This window comes from Sus scrofa, chromosome 13 (genome assembly GCF_054392235.1).
Source record: "Sus scrofa isolate SSC_HxYL_T2T_F1_AM1 chromosome 13, Sscrofa_HxYL_maternal_Yorkshire_Landrace_v2.0, whole genome shotgun sequence".
In the NCBI taxonomy this organism is placed as follows: domain Eukaryota; kingdom Metazoa; phylum Chordata; class Mammalia; order Artiodactyla; family Suidae; genus Sus; species Sus scrofa.
The window spans coordinates 137,520,491-137,540,399 of record NC_139395.1 but is presented as its reverse complement, the minus strand read 5'-3'; the positions used below and the strand labels follow the sequence as shown (position 1 = coordinate 137,540,399).

At 39.5% G+C, this 19,909-nt stretch overlaps 1 protein-coding gene across 4 annotated transcripts in view; it reads right to left on the bottom strand.

The window, feature by feature from the left end:
• Positions 1-19,909, bottom strand: part of VPS8 (VPS8 subunit of CORVET complex) — a 256,850-nt gene that overhangs the window by 160,477 nt on the left and 76,464 nt on the right. For all 4 annotated transcript variants that reach the window (XR_014824480.1, XM_084990588.1, XM_084990589.1 and 1 more), the window contains one exon: positions 1,584-1,630. Coding sequence is in view for 3 of the 4 variants with exons in the window: in XM_084990588.1 (XP_084846714.1) it covers positions 1,584-1,630 (47 nt within the window). In the remaining variant the exon portion in view is untranslated. The remainder of the gene's footprint in view (positions 1-1,583; positions 1,631-19,909) is intronic.

Genomic DNA, 19,909 nt, shown 5'->3' with positions numbered 1-19,909 from the left:
GTAAAAAGTGAAAACCAAGAAAAGCTAGGGTGAAGTTAGTGTATCACAGCTCTTAGCTTTCTAGTAAATAGTAATTAGCTATACAATTCACTGTCCACCAGCAAAAAGTGAGTTAGCTGTTCAGAAGATGCAAAGATATTTCTGGTACTAAGACCTCAGAATTTTCTTCCTTGGGCCCTCATAAAGACGACAACATGTTATCTAAGACGATGTTCTTAACAACATCCCAACCATGAATACAGCATATTTCACTAGATGATTACATATAACACTATACCTAAAAGACTGGAATGCATCTGAGCTCCAGCTAAGCAGAAACTAGAGCTCTTTGAGACTTAATGAAGGTCTGATAGAGTAAATAAGTGCCCTCTTAACAGCCTCCACCAATACCTTCTAAGTACGATCCAACTTTATCTGATTAAGCCAACCTGAATATACAGAAATTCAGGAGTCAAGTCAGTATTGTGTAAGGTCTGGGGAGTATCTGTACTGGATCCTCACAGTTGTTCTCCACCACGGAAAAGTGGTACAAGCTGGTGGTTACAAGCACGAGCCCAAGCGCTAGACTGCCTGCATTAGAATCCCACCTTTGCTGTTCAAAAAAAGTGTGAGCAAGCTTTGGCAAGTTACTTAATTGCATGCTGTCTCTGGAACCTCCTATGTAAAATGAAGATAATAATACCTACCTCATTGTTATAAAAATGAAATAAGGTTATATAAAAATTAGATAAATTAATATAAAGTGCTTAGAAAAAAACCTGGCATGGAGGAAGCTAACTATTACCATAAATGTGAAAGTTTGTGAACTCATACAGGTTGGCTAATTTACATAGTTACAATTTAAACAGAACCTAATTAAGAATTCATTTACACTGATATCTTTTAAACAAAAAAGCCCTAAAAAAAAAAAAAAAAAAAAAAAAAAACTGCACAAGCACAATACATCTTGCCTTTTTTGGGGTGGTATAAAAATACCATGTTTTAATGATGGTTCATAAAGAGTATATAAATAGTATGTGAATCATACAGTTTCACTTAAGTACTATGGCTCTTTTGTTAGCTATGTTCTTCACCTCCACTATCCTGCTACATAAATACATAAATGATACACCCACAGCATCTATATTAAACAAGTTAATTTTAATAGGCAAAAGGACAGAAAATTTTTAAAGAATCAAATTTCTGTAAATTCATTTTTTAGAAAACCTATCAGTCAAATTCACAGAACTGATAGCAGTAAATTTTAACACAAGCAAGGGATGGAGTTCCCGTTGAGGCTCAATGGTAATGAACCTGACTAGTATCCATGAGGATGCAGGTTCGATACCTAGCCTCCCTCAGTGGATTAAGGATCCAATGTTGCCGTGAGCTATGGTGTAGGCTGCAGATGCAGCTCAGATCCTGTGTTGCTGTGGCTGCGTTGCTGTGGCTGTGGCATAGAGCAGCTGCAGCTCTAATTCAACTCCTGGCCTGGGAACTTCCATATGCCGAGGGTACGGCTGTAAAAAAAAGGACAAAAAAAAAATATATAAGAGGCAACTTGGATTCAATAAAACTAAATCTAACAGGCAATGTATACTCACTTTCGCTGTAGCAGAAGGCAGTAATCAACTATGACAGGCACCATATCCTATAAAGAAACCATAAAGAAAGCATCAGCACCTTATCTCTGTCCAATGGCTTTCTGGTTAGACACAACACATAGTCTCATCAGTTGGCTTCAAGGAGTTCCCTGGTGGCCTGGTGGGTTAAGGATCCAGTGTTATTGCCTCTGGGGCTTGGGTTATAACTGCAGTGTGGGTTTGATCCCTGGCCTGGAAACTTCTGCATGCTTCAAGGTCAGCAAAAAAACAAGAAGAAAGCAGTCTGCTTCAGATATGTTAGATTATTGGGAGAATATAACTTTGTGCCATGCTTTTGGTAAGCAATTTGGTACTCTGTGTCATGAAAACACTGGAGTTCCCAATAGGGCTCAACAGGATTGGTGGCATCTCTGCAGCACCAGGATGCAGGTTCAATCCCCAGCCCAGCACTGTGGATTAAAAGATCTGGTGTTGCCACAGCTGTGGTGTAGATCACAACTGCGGCTGGAATCTGATCCCTGGCCCAGAACTCCATATGCTGCAGGGCAACCAAAAAAGAAGAAAATAAAATGTGAAAATGCTTTTATCCAGTAATTCTGTCTGGAAATTCATCCTAAATACATTTAAAAAGAAAAAAAATTTAATTCACTAAGATATTCACTGCAGCTCAGTAACAGAAACAGCAGGAGAAGGAAGAAGATATTGAAATTAAACATACAACATAGGAAAACAAGTAAGCTTGCTGTTTAAATGAAGTATTAGGTAAATACTACAAGTTTATAAAGAGTTTACAACATTATAAGAAACATTAGGTAAAAAATATGCTTTTATCTCACAAATCTGTAAAGAAAATTTGCAAAGAAAGCAAAAGAAAATATATTAAATTGACAATATAAATAGTTGGTTCTTTTGGTGGCTCCGGTAGGTGATTAAGGTTGTACATATTTTGTCACACTCCTCCAAGCTAGTTATTTTAAGGCTGATTTAATGTATCATAACATTTTGATTATTTTAAATTCATCATGTATAGACTCATATCAAACAAATGGCAACCCATAATTCTGGCCTTTTTCAAGAGACACAATTTGAGGGAGAAACAGTAGCTTGTTATGACTAGAACTTGTCAAGTAACCAAGCATTAGATTTCAGCAGTGCTCTTTCATTTTCTGCTGGCTGAAGAGCAATGGTTTCCTTTTAAAAATCCTAGAAGGTCTAGGTTCTAGGGAGAAAAATATCCCATCAGCAAGGAGAAGACACTATGTGAGGAATAGAACACTACATGCTAGCATTTCTTTGACAGAGAGAACGAAACTGAGGAACCCTTATTACCTGGGAGAGAAGTCAGCAGAACAAGGATTCCTAATCCTGAAAAGCTCTCCCTGGCCCATCCATCCTGCTTCCTTTAGTTATCAGTATTCCTCATAACTACATTTATAATCTTATTTAGATTCTTCAAAAACAAGAATTAAAATCATAGACTTGAAAAGTGTTAGAGCTATATTAAGTCTCAACCCTGAATGAGAATACATGGAGTAGGACAAATTACCTGCAGAGGAAAAAAAAAATCCCTAAAAATATTAGATAAATTTAATAAACATTCTTTAAAATACACAGTTGAGCTCCCAAAAAAGTAAGGGAAAATATCCAGGGTTTAAAATGGAATAAGGAACTAAAAACCAAAGCTATAAGCCCTGAGCTGTCACTAAGACTGTCCTATAAATTTGTTGGTCATATAAGAGCTTGGGTTTAAATGCAAGAAACAAGCTGAGGCCTTGATTCTTGCAACATAAAGACCATATTCTTAAAAAGGTGCCTCCTTAGTGAGAGGCAATTAGAAAGAAAAACATCTACAAGCATAGGGAGATGACATGAAGAGTTGTCTGTCTCTTCCTGGACTCGAAGGGGGTAAATTTGTACTGTCCAAGAATCTATCATCAAGATTCTGTCCACAGGTAGACTGAGGATTTGAAATTACAGTATCTTCTTAGTATAGGAATAATCAAGCCAAGAAATTAACACAAAAGGTGATCCTGAAAAAAGGATACTCCTGGGGTACTCGAAAGAAGAAAATTCCAGAAACAATACTTAACACAGGCAAAAATAAGGCCTCCTGACAAAGCCGCATTAAAGATGTGCTTAAAGTAAAAAATTTAAAGCACCTCCTGAAATAATCCACCATAAGTAAATGTCAGCAGAAACTACAAACAGCAGGGGGAGACCCCTAAAACTTCAAATATTATAATTATCAGGTAGAAATTATTAAAGGCATAAAGTAAGAAATTAAGTGCCTAGCCCAGTACTAAGGATATACTATTGGGATAATAGAGGGTGAAACCATCAGATTAATACATGCAGACAGATCACTCTGGTGATTCTTTGATGGGAAGATCTGGAAAACCAAGACTGAAGATAGGTAGCTACTACAGTAGTCAAAAGAAAGAAATAGGAGACTAAACCATGGTGGTGATAGTAGGCATAAAAAACAGCAGACAGAATCAAGAACTATTTATAAAGTAAAACTGTAGAAGTTGGTGACAGATTGGTTGTGGGTTGGAAGGCACAGGCAGGAGTCTATAAAACTCCCAAGTTTCTAGTTTGAGTGATGACTGAATGAAGATGTCACGAAATGAGATAAGGAATATGGGAGGAGGTGTTAAAAGGAAGAAGCTAAATGTAGTTTGGGCTATGATGGCTCTGAGGAACATCTTTTACTTAGATGTTGAAAAAAAAATTGGATATAGTAATCTGAACCATTCAAGTGAGAATTACACACTTCTAAGTCATGAAAGGAATAAAACTAAGGCTAAGAGAGATAAAAATCAGAGGACAGTGGACTATATCTTGAGGAAGACCCATATTTATGATATGGTCAGAAGACAGGAACAATGTCCAACTCAGGAACAGTCGTGGAGGTTTAAAAATCAGGAGCACAAAATCACAGCTATCTGTAGGACACAGAATTTCAAAAAGGGAAGCAGTGATTATCACTGTTTAACATGGCACTGTGGATGAGTAAGACAGGATGTGCAAAGTTTTATTTTATGTATAAATTAGGATATCACTGGTATCTTTAGTAGGAAGGTATTTTACCTTCCTGATTAGACAATAGCACAGTAATGGGTAAGATCCAGCTTGCAGAGAATTGGGGGGGTGTGAAGGGGAGAAAGATGAAAGGCAAGGAGGGTGGAGGAGGAAGAGAAAATATCAATGTATGTATAACTGGAATCCCTAAAAGAGAAAGCTGAAACTGAAAAGAATGAATAGTTCAAGATATAATTCAAGAAAACTTTCCTAAGATCTTAAAGTCTTAAATCTCGGAGTTTCCATCATGGCTCAGTGGTTAAAGAATCTGACTAGGAACCATGAAGACAAGGGTTCAATCCCTGGCCTTGCTCAGCAGATTAAGGATCTGGCAGTGCCGTGAGCTGTGGTGTAGGTCACAGACGTGGCTTGGATCTGGCATTGCTGTGGCTGTAGTGTAGGCCAGCAGCTGCAGCTCCAATTCGACCCCTAGCCTGGGAACCTCCATATGCCATAGGGGAGTCCCCAAAAAGACAAAAGACAAAAAAAAATTAAAATTACAAAAGTCTTAAATCTACATATTAATAGAGTACACTGTATGCCAAGAAAAAATATTCTAGAATAATTATACTGTGACCCAATGCAGTAAAGTTACCAGATTCCCCAAACTAAGAAATAGCCAAGAAAAAAAGATGAATTTTGAGAGAGGAAGAAAAATCTGGCTAGCCTCAGATTTTCCCATAGTGGCATTCAATTACAAAAGATAATAGCGAAGTATTTTCAAGATCCCTAAGGAAAGCCACAATGTTTTTTGATATAAAAGTTAGAGTCCAATAATTTGAAGATGCAACAACTCAAAAAATATTGTTCTTATGAGCCTTCTCTCTTTTTTTTTTCTTTTAACCCTCCTCCATATTAGTTTACTTTTGGCCAAATCATGCCCAAATATCCCTCCATATTTAGAAAAAAAGATGCGTCTTTCATTAAACTTTTGTCCCCTTCTATTTAGAAGCCTATCATTTTACAGCCAAGAATCTGAAGCATGATATTCTTTTCTTCTTGATGAAACTGATATTAATTCATAGAAGAACATTTGAAAAATGCATTAAAAATATTTTAGGGAGTTCCCGTGGTGGCGCAGTGGTTAACGATGAACCATGAGGTTGCGGGTTCGATCCCTGGTCTTGCTCAGTGGGTTAAGGATCCGGCGTTGCCATGAGCTGTAGTGTAGGTCACAGACGCAGCTCAGATCCCAAGTTGCTGTGGCTCTGGTGTGGGCCAGCAGCTGCAGCTCCAATTAGACCCCTAGCCTGGGAACCTCCATGTGCCGCAGGAGCAGCCCTAGTAAAAGGCAAAAAGACAAAAAACAAAACAAAACAAACAAAAAAAATATTTTAAAAGGTAAAATGTCATCCACAATTTTACCACTAAGAGGAAATATTATTTAAAACTATTATATACCTTTGCCTTTTTCTCATCATTTAGCATAGTTAGGACCCTATCAGTTGTTCTCAAGGTGTGATCCATGAGAGGAGCACAGGAGGTCTTCAAGTCTTAGGGGGTTTGTGAGGTCAAATGAATTTTCATAATAATATTAAGTTTTATTCTTATTTTTCAGCATGTTCACTTTTGCAAATATGGTGCAGCTGCAAGGGTGTGTAAAACTGCTGTCTCTTTCACCTGAATCCAGGCAGTGGCACCAACCCATACTAGCAGTCATCACATGCTTCACAGTCATGTCCTCAGAGGAAAGAAAAAGATGCCACTTTCACCCAAGACTGCCCTTGGTGAAGCAGTGGTGGGGTTTTTTTTGTTTGTTTTTTGGGTTTTTTTTGCAAGTATTGATTTTTTACTTTTATTTATAATCATTTTTATTTTTTCCATTATAGCTGGTTTACAGTGTCCTGTCAATTTTCTACTGTACAGCAAGGTGACCCAACTTGTATTCTGCTGTGCAACAGAAGTAACTTTATTCCTATTTCTCATTTCATCACACTGAATATTTTTTAAAAAGTATGCACAAAAGAACAAAATAAGTACATGTTTTAAAATACTCGGTGTGATGAAATGAGAAATAGGAATAAAGTACTTATGTTCCACAGCAAAACACAAGTAAGCTGTCTCAAGGAAACACACTCACGCCACTGTTGGAGTTGTAAAGCGAACAACTTTTACCACAGAGTACCATGACTGACAGAAAAATGTATCTCTTCAGATTTGTGTTTGACAAAAATTTCTTCAGAAATGAACACAGTGAAGTTTTCCCTTCAAGGGAAAAAAAAGAACATATTTGTTGGCAATGATAAAATTCAAGCTTTCAGTTGAAAATTAGAATTTTGGAAATCACACAGCCACCACTGTGAGATTTACAGCTTTAAAGACTTTACTGATGAGATTGGTGGTGATTCATTAGCCTTTCTTTCTTTTTTTTTTTTTTTTTTTTGTCTTTTTGCTATTTCTTTGGGGCCGCTCCCACGGCATATGGAGATTCCCAGGCTAGGGGTCGAATCGGAGCTGCAGCCACCGGCCTACGCCAGAGTCACAGCAACGCGGGATCCGAGCCGCGTCTGCAACCTACACCACAGCTCACGGCAACGCCGGATCATTAACCCACTGAGCAAGGGCAGGGATCGAACCCGCAACCTCATAGTTCCTAGTCGGATTCGTTAACCACTGCGCCACGACGGGAACTCCTCATTAGCCTTTCTTGAAGAAACTGCTTCAGCAACAAGAAATGACTGGGGAAACTATAGCAAGAGCACTGGTGATCAGCATGAACTATATTTAACTACAAAAGTAAGCCTAAAACAGATACCCTCAGACAATGAGGAAAAGATTTTTATTAAGACAAATTGGGAGGAGAGAAAGCAAAGAAGGTGGGAGAAAGAAAAGATTAAGTGGCCTCATCTGTAAACTGGTAGTCAAAAGCTGACAATTAAAATTAGAAGTAGAAGAATTTTGAACAGTATAAAAGATAACGGTTAAAACCTGGTAATGGAGGAGGGGCTGAGGAGGAAGAAAAAAATATCTGCTAAATTTTATCACAGAAAGGACCAATGCCAAAAAAAAAAGAAAAAGAAAAAAAGGATCAAAGCAACTATCAAGCTATAATTATAAAGGTAATCATTGGAATAAAATATGCAATCCTAAATATCAAAAGTATATGCACACAAAAAAATAAGTGGAGAAAGATTTTCTTAAAAAATAATATTTGGTTTAACTCATTTAATATTTTCAGATTGAAATCTGAAAAAAAAAAAGCAAAAATCTGAAATCTCAAAAAACAACCCCCCAACTCTATGTAGTAAACAAGACACAAATACAAAGTTATCCAGAAAGACTGAAAATAAAAGGATAGGCAAAAGTACACCATGCAAAGAAAAAAATCAGAAATGTGATTGGATAAAAAGCTATTTATCAGCTAAAGTAAAATTCAGGCTGATTTATTTATTCACTTAGTCAATAAATCATAATGAAGATAAACTTCCTATTTCTAAACGCCAAATTACCACATGGTACATACTAAATTATACAGTGCTAACATTCCTAAGGCAGAAGATGGAAAGAAAAATAAAGAGGACTTAACAGGGCATTTTAATTTACTCCTCAATTTCCATGAGAAATTGAGTAGACAAAAATGGCTAAGGGTTTATAAGATCTAACAATTAATTTTAAAAATCTGATAGTAAACATTTTCTGTGAAAACACACAAAACGCTATATATTTCAAGTGCTCATGGAACACTAATGGAAACTGATCATGTATTAGGCCATACACACACACAAAAAAAAACCCTAAAAAAAAAAAAAAAAAACCTCCAAAAAAGTAGAATCAGTATATAAAACATCTGATTACAATACAATTGAACTAGAAAGGAATCATGCATCAGAAAATAAGGTGCTTTCTCCACTTAAAAAATAAATTTTCTCCAAAAGTTTTCTTCAAAGAAGGAATACCAATCACATTTGAAAATTACATATAAATAATGAAAGTGGTACATATGGACATGATAGCCTTAAATAAATCTATAAATTGACATTTTTCAGAACATTCTAACAGCAGAAAAATACATGTTTTTCTCAAATATGCAAAACATTTACTAAGATAAATGACATATTTTAGGCCATAAAACAAGTTTCAAATTTTAAAAGATTTAAGTCAAACAAAATATGTTCTCTGACCACAATGGAATTAAATTAGAAATTAAAAAAATAAAGAATAACAGACGCCATCACACTATAGATTCTTCATATATAAAAAGGGTAATAAAAATGTCAAGAGAAACTTTTTGTCAATAAATTTGACAACTCAGATGAAATGGCTAAATTTCCCAAAAGAGAGAAAATATCAATGTTCATTCGAAAAGAAACAATACATAACCCTCTAAGAAATTGTATTTGCAGTTAAAAACTTTCTTATAAAGAAAACTCAAGGCCTTGATACTTTCAACAATGAATTCTCTCAAACATTTAAGGAAGAAATAATACCAACTGTTATTATTAATTATTATTAATACCAACTCCTCCATAAGACCAAAAAGGAGATAATAACTCACAACTAATTCTAAGAATTAGTCCAGAAATCACCATATTAACAAATAAAAAAAGAAAAACAATATAATCATCACTATAAACACACAAAAAAAGAACTTCACCAAAGCCAACGTTCATTCCTGAAAAAAAAAATCTTAGAAGATTAAGAGTAGAACTTTCTCAACTTATAAAGGGCCTGTAACTAGCATTGTATTTTTAAAACAAAGACTGATGCTTTCCCACTAACACTGGAATAAGACAAGGATGTCAACTCTCACCACTTCTGTTCAACATCATAGCGGAGGCCATATTGGAGCCAATGTAATAACGCAAGAAAGAGAAATGAAAGATATACAAATTGGAAAGTACAAGTATTTCCATCTTTATTTGCAGACAACATGATTCTCTATATAGAAAATCTGTTGGGACATACAAAAAAAATTAGAAGTAAGTTTAGCAAGATCATAGGTCAATATATTAAAATCAACTGGATTTCTATACACTAGAAACAAAGTGAAATTGAAGTTTAAAAAAAAATACCATTTACAACAGTGTCAAAAAGGGGGGGGGAAAACTGTGCAACTATTTAAAAAAAAAAAAGATACTCTCTAGGAACCAATTTCAGAAATCCTCCAAGATACATTAAATAAAAAACAAAACAGAGTACAAAATAGCATATATAGTTTTCCATCATTTGTGTTAGAAAAAGAAGAAATATAAATGCATGGGTAGGTAAATGTGTATACGTGCTTGCATTTACATGAAGAAAATCTAGAAAGATACTTAAAAACTTAGTAACAATGGTGAGAGGCAGGAGGCAGATAGCAGTAGAGTGAGGGAGACTTCTCACTGCATACATGTGCATAATTTTTGAATCACATGACTATATTCAAGTAATTGAATGTGTAAGAGAGGACAGAAGCAGGTAATACAACTGTCTACAACTGGTCTCAATTCTACGGAAATACACTGGCTAGGACATATGGACAAGGACCTCTATCGAGCCACTGGTGAAATTCAACCATATTTATATAAAGCCTCTACTATGTACCAGGCACAATACTAGATGTTAACGACATATTTAACAGAACAGATACATCTTTTTAGAAGTTTTATTGCAGTATAGTTGACTTACAACCGTTATGTTAGTTTCAGGTGTACAGCAAAGTAAATCAGTTACACACACACACACACACACACACACACATATCCATTCCTTTTCAGAGTCTTTTCCCATAGAGGTTATTACAGAGTATTGAGTAATTTTCCCTGTGCTATACAGTAGGTGTTACTTATCTTTTTTATAAATAGTAGTGTGTACAGGTTAATCCTGATCTCCTAATTTACCCTTCCCCCAACATTTTCAGATTCTTTCCCCACATAAGCTATCACAGAGTACTGAATAGATTTCTGAGCTATACAGTAGGTTCTTGTTACTGATCAATTTTGTATATAGTAGTGTGCACATGCCAATCCCAACCTCCCAATCCATTCTTCTCCACAATGTTTCCCCTTTGGTAACCATAAATTTGGTTTCAAAATCTTTGAGTCTATTTCTGTTTTGTAAGTTCTTTTGTATTTTTTTTTTTTTTAGCTATTCTTTTTTTTTGGGGGGGGGCACACCTGCAGCATGTAGAAGTTCCCTGACCAGGGACTGAACCCATGCCACAGCAGTGACTAGAGCCACAGCAGTGACAATGCTAGATCTTTAACACTAGGCCATTGGGGAACTCCTGTATCATTTTTTTATTAGGTTCCACATATTAGTGATCTCACATGATATTTGTCTTTCTCTGACTTACTTCATTTAGTATGATAATTTCTTTATTTATTTCTTTCTTTATTTATTTATTTTGTCTTTCTGCTATTTCTTGGGCCGCTCCCGCAGCATATGGAGGTTCCCAGGCTAGGGGTCTAATCGGAGCTGCAGCCACCAGCCTACGCCAGAGCCACAGCAATGCAGGATCCGAGCCACACCTGCAACCTACACCACAGCTCACGGCAACGCCGGATCGTTAACCCACTGAGCAAGAACAGGGACCGAACCCGCAACCTCATGGTTCCTAGTCGGAGTCGTTAACCACTGCGCCACAACGGGAACTCCAGTATGATAATTTCTAAGTCCATCCAGGTTGCTTCAAAATGGAATTATTTTGAAACAGATATCTTATAGTCAGCACAAATTTTTTTAAAAAGAGTGCCAGTAAAGTATGATGAAAGTTAACAGGGAAGAAATATGTAATCCCAGAGGCAGTGACAACAACAAGGCCTACCTAAGTCTGCCTTCTTTGAGAATGTGACACTTAATGGTCACCTGAAAGAGAGCATCCACCAACCAAATTATAAGGAAGAAAGCTCCAGCGAGAGGGAATAATAGCTTGTGGAACAGTCCATATGTAAGAGACAGCGGAGAACCTCAAGGAACTGAGAGAGAGTGTGCACAGAAAACTCAGAAAGAGGAGACTGTCCTGGATGAGGAAGGGGCAATGGGCAGGATTCTAGACTTTAAGGGTAATGAAAAACCACTGAAAGACTTTTAGGCAGGGATCTAAGACTTGAAATTTAAAAACTGTGGCAGAATTTTAAGTGGTTTAAAAATCTTTTTACTTTTGTCACTCATAAAAAATAAAAAATACAGTTATATTAGAATACATGCGTAGACTTTAAATACTTCTTCGCAAATTTCTGCTACTATATGCCACTTGCCAACTCCCACTCCTTTGCAACACTTCTTAGCTTTCTTGGCCTAGACTTTCTCATCATCTGAAATTCCAAACTTCTGCTCTCTTCCTTAATCCAAGAGATCTTCAAATGCCATGCAAAGAGGACACATAGGCAATTTCTACTTCCAGGAAGATGGAACAGACATACTTTTCCCTATTCCTCCCACTTGTACAACTAAAAACCTTGGACAGCACATACAACACAAAAATAAGAAGTATCTGGAAGGTGAAGAGGAGAAGGCAGACCTCAGGACCTGAGGAGAGACACAGTAGTGAGTTCCCTGGTTTCTTTTAACCATATGTCCCAGGATTGAGGCTGAAGAAGCCAGCAACCTGGAAATGCCCATGGGCACATATAGAAAAATCCCAAAAAAAGCTTATTCTCCCTAGCCAAAAAAAAAAAAAAAAAAAAAAAGGAAGAATCTGGTAAAAGAAAAGTGGCCCCACAGCCACTGTGATGGTTAATTTTATGTATTAACTTGGCTAGACCATGAAGTGCCTGGATATTTAATCAAACGGTAAACCCTCCACAGGGTGTTTTTGAAGGAGATTAACATATCAATCAATAGACTGGGTAGAGCAGGCTGTCCTCCCTGGTGCTGAAACATCAGCTCTCTGTGGGTCTTGAGCTTGGCAGCTCTCAAACTGGAACTACAGGGAGAAAGGATCGAGATGGCGGAGGAGTAAGACACGGTGCTCACCTTCTCCCACAAACACATCAAAAAAACCACACCTACATGTAGAACAATTCACGCAGAACATCTACTGAACGCTGGCAGAAGATCTTAAACATCCAAAAAGGGCAAAAAAAACATCCACATAACTGGGTAGAACAAAGGGAAAAAAAGAGAGAGAAAAGGAATCAGGATGGGACTAGCATCCGGAGGGGAAGCTGTTAAAAAGGAAAGGAATCCACATCCTGGGAAGCCACCTAACTGATGGGGAGACCAGCTGAGACAGAGGGGCCTCAAAGCAATGGAGAAAAGCAAAGGAGCTGGACTGAGGAGGGCAAAGCAGAAAGGAGCCGCACAGACAATCTATACCACTGCCCCCAGGTCACAGCCTGAGCGTCACAGCCTGAGAGACTTAGGGAGGGGCTGGGCGCTGAGACTCGGGCTCTGGAGGTCAGTTCCAGGGAGAGGACTAGTGTTGGCTGTGTGAAGACAGCCTGAGGGGCTAGGGAGCAGTGTGCCATGCGCTGGGGAGTGGAATGCCATAGCCGAGGGAACCTGGGAGGAGGTCTGGGCCCACAGGAGAAGCAAGGCATGATTGTTGGTGAGGACAAGGGGAGGAGGGGAGGACCACAATAGGAATCTCTTTCCCTGCACAAGAGCGCAGACTCACAGAGGGCGGGGCGCCTCTGGCACAAGCTATGGGTGGCAAGGTGCCACCTGCTCGGGCTCTGGGCAACAGGGAGCCTTCTGTGCAGGCTACAGGTGGCTGGGTACCTCCTGTGTGGGCTAAGGGCAGCGGGGGACTAAGCACCACACAGTGCCTCTTGCAAGATCTACAGGAGGTGGGGACAAAGCACAGCAGTCGTCTCAGACAGCAGGGGGGGTGTGGCCTGCCACCAACAGGAGTTTGTGAACAGGCTCCACCTGCAGCCCCAGTCACCTCAGAGGTTGGCAAAGAAGAGGGCTCTGCTACTGAGCACCACCTCTTGTTGCTCTCACTCCCCTGGGAACTCACGCACCCTGTCGCTGCCACTGCCAAATGCTCCAGGCAATGCCTAAATCTGCCTGAGGCTCGTTACCACTTCCCAGGGCCCTGCAACTAGGAGTAGCCTGCGCCTCATTCCTGCAGGTACTTGCTACTATCAAAAGCCCAGTAACCAGGCACTGACTACTAGCCCTGCCCATTGCCTCCTCCTCTCTGCAAATAACACAGCACCCTATCAAGGGGATAACAGCTTGTTCAAACTGCGAAAAGAGACAGCAAATATCCAAACTCCCACGCCAAAAATAAATAGTAACCCCCACAAAATACAAAGGAGTGCGTTTGCATATAGATAGTCCTCTGGGTTAGATAGTTCTCTAAACTCACAGAATAAGAAAAATAAAAGCAAAATGAAGAACTTCAGGAACCATTCCCAGTTAAAAGAACAGGGGAATTCACCTGAAGCAGCAAACAATGAAACAGACCTCTGCAGTCTAATAGATACCAAGTTCAAAAAGAAAATAGTGAAAATACTGAAGGAATTAAGGGTAAATATAAAGGAATTAAGAGCAGATATAAACAGTAATGCAGATTATTTAGGAGGAGCCAAGAAAACTTAGAAAATGCATTTGCAGAGATGCAAACTGAATTAAAGGCAGTCAAGAGCAGAATGAATAATGCAGAGAAACAAATCAGTGACTTGGAAGATAGAATAATGGAAATCACCCAATCAGGACAGTAGACAGAAAATCAAACAAAAAAACATGAAAGCAATATAAGAGATCTATGGGCTAATATAAAGCAGGCCAATCTATGCATAATGGGGATTCCAGAAGGAGAAGAAAAAGAAAAGAGTATTCAAACTGGAACTACACATCAGCTTCCCCCTGGGTCTCCAGTATGCCAGCTGCAGATCTTGGTACTTTCCAGCCTCCATAATACTGTGAACTAATTCCTTATAATAAATCATATAACATAGCCCTACTGGTTCTGTTTCTCTGGAGAACCCTGACTGATACACTCACCTAGGCCAGCAAACGCAGAGCCGGAAACCTAGATATTCACCCTCCACAGGATATAACAGGGTACTCTAATCCTCCCTCCCTCAATCAAGGTATATGAAAAGGCTACAGAAAGTCAGGACTTTCAAACCAACAAGCCAATAACAAAACCCATCATCCTCCCCCAATGGAAAGTCTCAACAGAGATCATACAAGAGCCTGAATTTCCACCTACACTCAAGAGTAATGAGGCCCCACAGAGGAGTGGTGTCAGGGGAGGCCTATGAATCAGAAGTTTCACCAGAGGCCAATCCAGTGGTAATGAGGCCACTGTCACCACAGTGTCAATGGTGGCCACAAGGAGAGAGGTAGTGAGGTACTCCTAACTAGCCAGTGAGGCAACAATGAAGGACTAATAAGGAGCAGGAACTCCCATCTCTGCCCAGCAATGAGGAGCAGCGCTCCCCATCAGGTATCGATGGAAGCTGAGTAGAAAGCCTGGACTTTTTACCCACACCTGGCAGTAACAAAGTAGCAGTCCTCCTCTTACTCTGCCAGGACACTATCTGAAGGAAGTAGCTAAAACAGAAAGTTTACCAGAGTTCCCGTCGTGGCTCAGTGGTTAACAAATCCGACTAGGAACCATGAGTTTGCAGGTTCTATCTCTGGCCTCGCTCAGTGGGTTAAGGATCGGGTGTTGCCGTGAGCTGTGGTGTAGGTTGCAGACATGGCTTGAATCCCATGTTGCTGTTGGCTGTGGCGTAGGCCAATGGCTACAGCTCCGATTAGACCCCTCGCCTGGGAACCTCCATGTGCCACAGGTGCGGCCCTAGAAAATACAAAAAAAAAAAAAGAAAGAAAGAAAGAAAGTTTATAGAATCTCACAACATAACATCCAGAATGTCTAAGTTTCAAAAGAAAATCACAAATCATATTGAGAACTTAAGATCTGAAACTGAATTTTAAAACGATAATCAACAGATGTCAACACTGAGATGATAGCGATGTTAGATTGATCTGACAAAGATTTTTAAAGCAGCCATCATAAAAGTGCTTCAATAAGCAACTACAAACAGTCTTGGAACAAATGAAAATACAGAACGTTTCATCAAAGAAATCTAAGATATAAAGAAGAACCAAGTGGAAATTTTAGAACTGAAAAACATAATAACAGAAAATTTTAAAAACCAAAAGGATGGGCTCAATAGAAGAACAGAGGGTTCAGAGGAAAAGCATCAATGAGCTGGAAGAAAGAACAGTAGAAATTTACAATCTGAAGGAGAAAAAAAAAAGACTGAAAAAAATTGAACAGAGATTCAGGGGACTGTAGGACAACAAAAGATCTAATATTTGTGTTATCAGAGTCGCAGAAAGAGAAAAGAAAAAGGGTGGGACTGAAAAAGTACTCAAAGATATAATAGCTAAGAGTATCCCAAATTTGGCAAAAGACATAAACACACAGATTTATCCAAACATGATAAATTTAAAGAAATCCACACCAAAGATATTTTCAAAATTCTGAAAACTAAAGACCAAAAAAAAAAAAAATCTCGAAAGTAGCATTAAAAAAGACAACATCCTAGCTATAGGAAAAATCAATTTAAATGACTGAATTTCTCATCAGAAACCATGGAAGCCAGAGGAAATGGCACAATTTTTTCAAGTACTGAAAGAAAATAACTATCAACCCAGAATCCTAAATCCAATGAAATATTCTTGAGGAATGAAGGGGAAATCAAGACATTTTCAGATGAAGAGACTTTGCTGCCAGCAAAATTACCCCAAAAGAATGGCTAATTAAAGTTCTCTAAGCAGGAAAGAAACAGTAAAACAAGGAACCCTGGTATATCAGGGAAGAAGAAAGAACATGGCAAGCAAAAATAAGGATAAATATAATAGAAATTCCTTGAGTTTTCTTACTTAACGTTTTATGGATGAAGCAAAAATTATAATACTCTATGATGTGGTTCTAAATGCAGAGGAAATATTTAAGAAAATATATTAAAAAGAGTAAAGGCAAATGGCTATAAAAGGAGGTAAGGTTCCTACACTATTTCCATTAGAGAAATAACATCAGTTGACTTGGATAACTGATGTACATATAACGTAATACCAGGAGAAATCATTATAAAAAGCTATACAAAAAGATGCATTCAAATATACTATAGATAAATAAAAGTGAAATTATAAAGATTTTCAAGTGAATCATAATAAGGCAGGAAAAAATAGAAGCAAAAAATAGAAGAAACAAAACAAAAACTGACAGACTTAAACCCTAACATACGCATAATTACATTAAGTGTAAATGGTGTAAATATACCTTAAAAGACAGAGGCTGGCAAAGGGGATTAAAGAAGTCTACAAGAAATGCACTTCAAATATAACAAATAGGCAAGTTAAAAATAAACTGATGGAAAAAGATATATGACACAAACATAAATCAAATGAAAGCAGGAATGGCTATATTAACTTTAGACAAAATAAACTTTGGAGAAAAGAAAACTGCTGTAAACCAACAGAGACATTAAAATGATAAAAGGGTCAATCCACCAAGAAAACAGCAATCCGAAATGTGTATGGACCGAACAACAGAGCTACAAGGTAAATCAAGCAAGAATTGACAGAACTTAAAAGATAGATAAATCTAGAATTGTGCTAGACACTTCAACACCCTAATCTCAAAAACTGCCAGAACTAGACAAAACTAGCAAAGATACAGGCAAACTCAGTAACACCAGCAACCATCAAAGCATCCAAGTAATACTTTAGAACATTCCAACCAACAACAGCAAAAAGCAAATACTTTTTAAGTGCCCACTGAACAAATTCCAAAACAAACTACATCAAGAACCATAAAACAAGCCTCATCAAATTTAAGAGTACTGAAATCATAGATCAGGTATCCTTCAACCACGAAAGAATCAAGCTAAAAATCAGTAACAGAAAGACAAGAAGATCTGCCAACGCTTGAAAACTAAACAACACTAAATAACCCATAAGTCAATGAGGAAGTCACAGATTTAAAAATACATTCAACTGAATGAAAACGAAAACATATCAAAACTTGTAGGACACAGCTAATAGTCATGCTGAAAGGAAATTTATAGCATTAAATACATACATCAGGAAACAGAAAAAGCCTCAAATCAATCTAAGCTCTCGTTTCAAAAGCTTAGAAAAAGAAGAACAAAATAAATCCAATGTGGAGTTCCTGCTGTGGTGCAGTGGGTTAGGAATCCAACTGCTGCAGCTCAGGGTCACAGCAGAGGCATGGGTTCAATCCCCAGCCAGGTGCAGTGGGTTAAAGGATACAGCATTGTCACAGCTGCAGCACAGTTCACAGCTGTGGCATGAATTCAATCCCTGGCTAGGAAACTTTCATATGCTGCAGGTATGGTCGTAAAAAATAAATAAATAGATTGAGAGAAGGCAAGATGGCGGAAGCATAGGGGGCTGCAATTGCCCTCTCCCACAAACACAACCAAAAAACACATCCACATGTTAAACGACTGGCACACAACAGCAACTGAATGCTGGCAGAAGAAATTAAACCTCCAAAAATGGCAAGAATCTCATAACATAACTGGGTAAAACAAGAGAAAAGAGGAGAGTGAGAGAAGGGGAATCAGGACCAGATGGGCGCTCCTGAAAGGGAACTGTGAAAGAGAAAGGGAACCCACACCCTGGAAAGTCACCTAATCAACAGAAAGATCAACCAAGTTGGAGGGATCTCCAGATGCTGAGAAAAAAGCAGCAGTAGATCAGCTGAGATCTGAAAAGCAGAGTGAGAGCTGCACAGATCTGAATTATTGGCACAGTCACCAAAAACCGAGATGCTCAGGTGGGATTGGGCACCAAGACCTAGGCTCTGGAGGTTAGTCCCCAGGAGTGGGCTGGGGTTGGCAGTGTGGAGACAGACTGAGGGACTAGGAAGCTGTACATTGCAGGTGAAGGGAGCAACACGCTAAGGGCTGGGGAGTGGAAAGCCACAACAGAGGGAACCTGGGAAAAGGTATGGACCCACAGGAGAGACAAGGCACCAGTGTTGAGGAGGGGAGAGGAGGAGGGACGGGCCTCCATAGAATACTCCTTGAGTCCCAGAGAGTGTACTTGCCTGCCAGCTAGCAGAGAGCAGTGCTTCCCACTGCATCCCCCTCCCCGACCCCATGTGCACCTGACCAGAGGCTCCCTGCCATCCAGGAGGACTGACCTCACCACTCACAGGAAGCCAACCACCTCTGGGGCTTTCCCTGGCTTGGCCTGCCCGCCCTCTGGAGGTGCCACACTCCTTTGGAGCAACCACCCAGCATTTCCCACGCCAGGAAGAGCTCCATGGCCCTACTCGGCCACAGGAAGTCTGCCTCCATCATGTGAGTCCTGCCCACCCTGGGGAAGCACTCCTTTGCCTTGGAGCAACCTGGCTAGCCCTGCCCGCCCTTGGGAAGTGCTGCACTTCCACAGAGCAGCCACCCAGCACCGCTTGCCCCCTGGAAGAGTTCCGTGGCCCAGGAGCACCAGGGCAAGCCCTGCCAGGCCACGGGAAGTCTGCCTCCATTGTGGTGCAGACCTGCCATTTCCACCTGCCCTGGGGAAGCACTCCTTTGCCTTGGAGATACCCAGCTAGCCCTGCCCACCCTTGGGAGGCACTGTTCTCCCACGGAGCAGCTACCCAACACCACCTGCCCTTGGGAACAGCTCCACAGCACAGGAGCACCCGGGCAAACCCTGCCCAGCCATGGGAAGTGTGCCACCACCACAGTGCGGTCCTGCCATTCCTACCTGCCCTCAGAAGTCTTCCTTTGCTTCATAGTGACCCTGCTAGCCCTGCCCACCCTTGGGAAATGCCCCACCACCTCAAAGAAGGCTGGCCAACACCATCAGCCCTCAGGAAACACTCCACAGTAGTGCCAGGGCAAACCCTGCCCCGGCCACGGGAGTGCACCTCCACTACAAAAAAGAAAATAACAAGCAAGATGAAGAAGCTCAAAAATCATTCCCAGTTAAATTAACAGGAGAACTCACCTAAAGCAGTCAACAATGAAACAGAGCTCTGCAGTCTCACAGACTTGGGAGTTAAAAAGGGAGATAGTGAAAATACTGAAGGAATTAAGAGAAGATATGAACAGTAATGCAGATTCCCTCAGAAAGGAACTAGAAAACATAAGGAGGAGCCAAGACAAACTAGAAAATTCATTTGCAGAGACACAAACTGAGCTAAGGGCAGTAAAAACCAGAATGAATAATGCAGAGGAATGAATTAGGGATGCAGAAGATAGAATAATGGCAATCATCCAAACAGGACAGCAGACAGAAAACCAAATGAAAAAACATGAAAGCAATATAAGAGACCTATGGGATAATATCAGGTGGGCCAAATATCCATAACAGGAATT